Source organism: Propithecus coquereli, unplaced genomic scaffold (assembly GCF_000956105.1).
Source record: "Propithecus coquereli isolate 6110/MARCELLA unplaced genomic scaffold, Pcoq_1.0 Scaffold35, whole genome shotgun sequence".
Classification (NCBI taxonomy): domain Eukaryota; kingdom Metazoa; phylum Chordata; class Mammalia; order Primates; family Indriidae; genus Propithecus; species Propithecus coquereli.
In genome coordinates, this window is record NW_012149174.1 from 9,858,205 (window position 1) to 9,864,036 (window position 5,832).

Below are 5,832 nucleotides of genomic sequence, written 5' to 3' on the forward strand. Positions count from 1 at the left end.
TTCACAACAGCCTTCTTTGATCTTAACTCAAGTTAGCAATATATATACAAGAAGCTGTGAACAACAGAAGCTCTTTATGATATCCAGATACAAAGCTGCTGAGAAAGTCTTTATAATGCCAATCAAAGAGCAAAACATCTGGTTAGTTTTCAAACTAAATGAACTGCTTTACCCTCCCCATGCCAACCATCAAGGAATAGGTCCTTTATGTCTTTCCCATTCATTACTGACTGATGTAACAATTCTCAACAACATTCTCACTAGTTTCATGATCATTCAATTTTTTCCCATTCTTTTAAATAACTCTCTCCATTTCATTATAGATACAATAAGCAAGGTGATGGCACACAAATTTTCTTTTAGTTCTTAATTTTTAAAAAGTGTCATGTAATTTTATTTTTTTTTCCAGTAGAATGTTTTTCAAAACATTTAAACAAATGGTAATAGTTGACCTGGTATCAATGCTGTATTTAGACATTTCAAAACCAAAGTTTAAACTAAATTTAAACTAAAACTTTCATATTATTGAATAAATTTCCAAGGATGATAATTAAAAAAATCATTCAAAGTGTGTTACAGTCTAGTGTTTATTTTATGTTATGGCAGGTACACTTGAATTTCAAAAATTTAAAACATATAAAAAGTGGTTAGGGACTAACATTTGTATCAACAATTGATAAATGTCTAAGATTGTTTATTATACAGCAGGGTACAATGGTAGTGCTAATGCCAACAGGGCACCATGGAAGTTAGTCTAAAAATTATCACTAGGCTTTATACAAGCAACAACATATGCTGCTGTTTTAGAATTTCCAAACACGATCTGCTTCTAATACTAAGCAGTCCTTTAACATTTTTAATGTTATACAGTGTTACAGTATTTAGTTTGGCAAATGTTTCAAAATAAAGTAGAAATGTATTCATAACATCACAGAAATGCACATCCAATTTTGTGTTCAATAAGAACCATAGGTACAGATCAGAACTCTTCCCTATATGAAATAATTTACACACAGATGAATGCTATAATATCGCTATCTAAAATAATCACTAAATACAATTCTTTTTCAGAAATAAACAAGCAAAGATTTTTTTCATTATCAAATATCAAAAACATGTAGATAATGTATGCTTTTCAAACAAATGATACTCTAAAATTATAGGAATAATTTCAGTGAATTCAGTGAATATGCAACCTAAATCAACCAAGTATATTGTAGTACAACCATATTAAGAAACCAATGATCAGAAAATACAACCGTATGAAAGAAATTTATAATCCACAAACTGTTTTTCAGGCCTTAAGGTAAAACAGTTCCACAGTTTATAGGTAAAACTTAGGCAACAAAAATGCGTGCTTGTCTCGAATAAGTAGATATTTTATGCAGAAGATGTAACACTTTGTTTGTAGACTGCGTGGTATGCATTTCGCAGCAAGACATAAGGAAAACAAGATTCCAAAAGATCCATTGTCAGGAATGGGGATTCTTGCACAATCTGAAAAATTCCAAAAATGCATCAAAATTCAAGTTATTTATAATAGGAATACTGACAACTACTAAGCCATAATTTCTATATATTTTTATTAGAAAGAGACATAAGTTCTTTTACTTTAAAATCATAAATTTGCCACAGTGAATTCTATCAAAATGTTTAAAAAGTGGTACTTCTCAATTAAACATACTGAGCATTTTCATTGCCCTCAGCAATATACTAGGCATAAAAGAGAATAAAAAGACATTTAAGAGATAGTCCATACCATCAGCTCTAACTGGGAACCAGAGACTAAGCTAGGAAGCAAAACCAAACATAAGACCAGCTACTATTAAATGGAAAGCTGTAAATTCTAGAGAAGTTCAAAAAGGAAGATAGATTAATGTAGGACAGAGTAACAGGAAAGACTATCTGGAAAAAGATTTGCACCATAGAGTGTGCTGAGTCATTAGGATAGACACAGATCTCTGCAGGCAAGGGAAATGACTCTAAGTGAGGAAAGAGCTGCGTGGTAGAAACAAGTATAGCGGGGGTCACAGACACTGCAGAGAAGGAACTTACCAGGTATAGAGAATTATAGGAAGTTATATTAGATGGATGGAGTCAGAATAAAAAACACAGAAAACTGAAACAGATTTGAAAACGATACACTGGAAAAATATAAGGCCTAAGTGTTTTCCAACAGGTTGAAAAGCTGTTCATGAAAGAATACTCTACCGTTAATGCTAATCTCTTTGACTTTGTTGTTTTCTGACATTACCATAATGGTAAAATATGAGTGATGTCAGTCTTTTCAGCCATTTTTATAAAGTGTGTGGCTTAGGTGGAGTGAACACAAAGGATCAAAAAAGTACTTCTTATTGTTATTCAATCACTGAAATGCCAAGAAGAGACTCTCAGGAATGACTGGAACTTTTTTGTTGTTAGTAAAAATTGAGACTTACCATATCTAACAGTAAATACACAGATTCTCTGTTTCTTGTTGTAGTTTTATCTGTCTCCTGGCCAATTTTCAGTAGACTGGAGGATGCAAGCTTAAAAGTACACATACATATAAAGTGAATTTTTTTATGAAAAGTTCATCAGTTACTTGTTTATTTTTGATTTGCTTAAACTTCCAATACATTTCATCCATTCAGTGCTATGTATAAAATAATGAGCAATGAAATAACAAGATGAGCTTAGATACTTAAGATTTAAGCATTAATATAGAGAATTATTAAGGTATAAAGAGACACAAAGATAATAAATGTAATCAAATATTCTGCTTGGTCTTTAAAACTAATTTTTTTCAGAACAAGTCTGCTTTTTAAAATGATTCAGATTATTTTCTCTCTTTTCAATATCTGTATTAACTATATTTCTTAGTTCCCAAATAAGAAGATAATTTCACACTGGACTTGAATTCATAGGGACTCTATGAGATTAGGACATTAAGCCCTGAATGAAGAAAATAAAGCCAATGGAAACAAAAATTTTTTAATTTTAATACTGTTTTCCCTGATGTAGAACTATTTTATTCTCAAGTTAGTACTACATTTGCTTTTTAAATTAAAAAATAAATTTTAAAGAAGTTAACAGGATTTATAACTGAAAAAGAAGCAACTATTCTAGAGTTCACTATGCCATAGTGCATCTTTCCTTTAAGTAATATAAGAAAAAAGCTACATTGATATAGGAAAGAAAGAACTACACTGACATAGAAACTAAGAGCCATATTTCATGAGGCTAGATTTAGCAATACTCTCTTTTGGTAGGGAGTAGTATTTTTATTGTTGAGTTTGTGACCATTAATGGTCTTTCTTGAAATAAACAGAAGTAAGAAAAATATATCTTTTTGGAGGGAATTCTCTCTTTGTCTTGATTTCCCTTTGCTTTCTCTTCCAAACCCTAGAAAAATTTCAAGGGCAGTCCTAATATCACATTAGGGAAAAAAAGGTCATATTCTCCAGAGTTCCAGAAAAGGGGGACAGACTTTTCAATATAAGGGGAAAAAAATGACAAACTGACCGCTCCTTGATTTTAATGCCCTACCTTCACTTGTTCCTCCCTCCAAAAAAAATAAAAAAGAAAAAAAAATTAAAAGAAAAGAAAAAGCCATTAGAGGACACTAAATAAAATTTAAAAATAAAGAGAATTTACTCTTAGATCTCAGAGTCATGATTTTTAATTTTCTTTATAAAATGTCATAAATTTTGTTATTTGATTATACATACCGCCAGAAATTCTTTAAGACGGTCTTCAATGCTTCCTTTGTGAATTGTAAACAAAGCTGCAGCGATCTGGTTGATGGCTTTGGCCAAACAATGTATGTTGTTGCAGTGCCCTGAGAAAGTGTAAATAGGGTTGTGTAGATTCTGTGTGACCCCCAAAGTATCAAATAATACACAGAAGGCAAATCTTTAACGACTACATGATGTACATAAATAGTGGAATGATTAAAAGTAGAGCTGCTATATGACATGACTTGTTCTCTTTCACTTGCATAAAGACTAGTGTTTTTAAAAATAGTGCAGCAAGGGGCCAGGCGTGGTAGCTCATGCCTGTAATCGCAGCATTTTGGGAGGCCAAGTTGGGAGGATCTCTTGAGGCCAAGAGTTTGAGACTAGCCTGGGCAACATAGTGAGACTCTGGCTCTGCAAAAAATTAAAAAATTATCCAGGCACAGTGGTGTACCCCTATGGTCCCAGCTACTCAGGAGGCTAAGGCAAAAGGATCACTTGAGCTCAAGAGTTTGAGGTTACAGTGAATAAGGACTAGGCCTCTGCACTCCAGCCTGAGTGACAGAGAGAGACTTTTTTTTTCCCCTTGGAGACAGAGTCTTGCTCTGTTTCCCCGAGTAGAGTGGAGTGGCATCATCATAGCTCACTACGTCAAACTCCTGGGCTCAAGCAATCCTCTTGCCTGAGCCTCCCGAGTAGCTGGAACTACAGGCACGCGCCACCATGGCCGGCTACAGGCGTGCGGCCAGGATGCCTGGCTTTTCTATCTTCAGTAGAGACAGGTCTCACTCTTGCTCAGGCTGGTTTCAAACTCCTGAGCTCAAGCAATCCTCCTGTCTGGGCCTCTCACAGTACTGGATTACAGGTGTGAGCCACGGCGCCTGGCCTAGACCCTGTCTCTTTAAAAAAAAAAATAGTGTAACGAGAGCAATGAATGATCATGTCTGTGTTAAATAGGCAAATACTCTCAAAAACCTTTAAAATAAATCATATATCAGTTTTATAGTACTTTGGAAACTTAAAAAAGAAGTTCATAGCAGCTTGACAAACATTTTATTGTTCAATACTTAAAATAATCCAATGAGTTAGGTATTTTCTTACTATGCTCTACCACATACACATTCAGGCACACATGAGCTCACTTTTCCTATATCAGGAAATTGGGGCTTAGAAAAAGGGAATGGACTACCTTTCCATTACACAGCAAGTGGCAGAACTTAAGTCATATTTTATTATAAAAGAACATCAATTACTTGAAAAGTATCTACTATACCAAAACTCACAATTTTTCCATTGCCAAAACAATTTTAAACCACTATTACCTTCGATAGCAGGGCTGTACTGAGACATCACATTACTGGCCAGTGTTGGCAAAGAAACTGCCACAAAGACCATGAGGAGGCAGGCAATTTTATATTCTTCTTCTGGACTAATGTTTTCTAAGGGAGAAAAATTAAGAATAAAATCAAGATATTTCTTCAAGATTAGTCAAGATTTGATCATCTAAACTAGATGAAGCATTTTTAAGTAAAATTTGTTTGCTACTTTATTTGAAATAGTAAAAATATTTTACTACAGCTCTACAGAACTGCTCCCAATTTTGTCAAAAAAATATAGAATAAAGTAGAAACAAGTACATTACTACTGGCTATTATCAACTACTTAGGCATATTTCAAGGATCTCCAATAAAACAGTAAGGTACAATTTTACTTTTTTTATTCATAAGATTATAGGACAAAAAATATAGTCAGGGTAACTGGAATCTTAAAATTTCCTAATTGAAAACTAATGAGAAATAATTAGTTTACAAGAAAACTCCATGTACTACAGTTCAGAAGGTTTATCTCAAAAATTATTCTGCAAAGTCACAAAAAAAATCCTTAATTTTTTTTCCTGAAATTGATATGAATGTGATTTGAAGTTTACTGTTCAAAAAATATAAATGGGGAAAGTAGACTGGATTCTCAACCTATTTTAGAAGATAAAAGGAACTAGTAATGAACGAAAATACCTAGCATTGTCTTAAAGCTTTCAAACACAACCCCTTCTAAAATATTTATTATAATATGTACTCAAATCATGGGTTATCTAGGCACTTGACTTCTTATTTGGTAC

At 33.2% G+C, this 5,832-nt stretch overlaps 1 protein-coding gene across 1 annotated transcript in view; it reads right to left on the reverse strand.

Moving 5' to 3' along the window:
- Window positions 1–569: 569 nt before the first annotated feature.
- NCKAP1 (NCK-associated protein 1) overlaps window positions 570–5,832 on the reverse strand; it is a 59,091-nt gene continuing 53,828 nt past the window's right edge. Inside the window, exons 17-20 of the mRNA XM_012651190.1 lie at window positions 5,039–5,155; window positions 3,711–3,820; window positions 2,439–2,528; window positions 570–1,497 (exon numbers count right to left, since the gene is read on the reverse strand). Of these exons, the coding sequence (XP_012506644.1) occupies window positions 1,381–1,497; window positions 2,439–2,528; window positions 3,711–3,820; window positions 5,039–5,155 (434 nt within the window). The 3' untranslated portion in view covers window positions 570–1,380. The remainder of the gene's footprint in view (window positions 1,498–2,438; window positions 2,529–3,710; window positions 3,821–5,038; window positions 5,156–5,832) is intronic.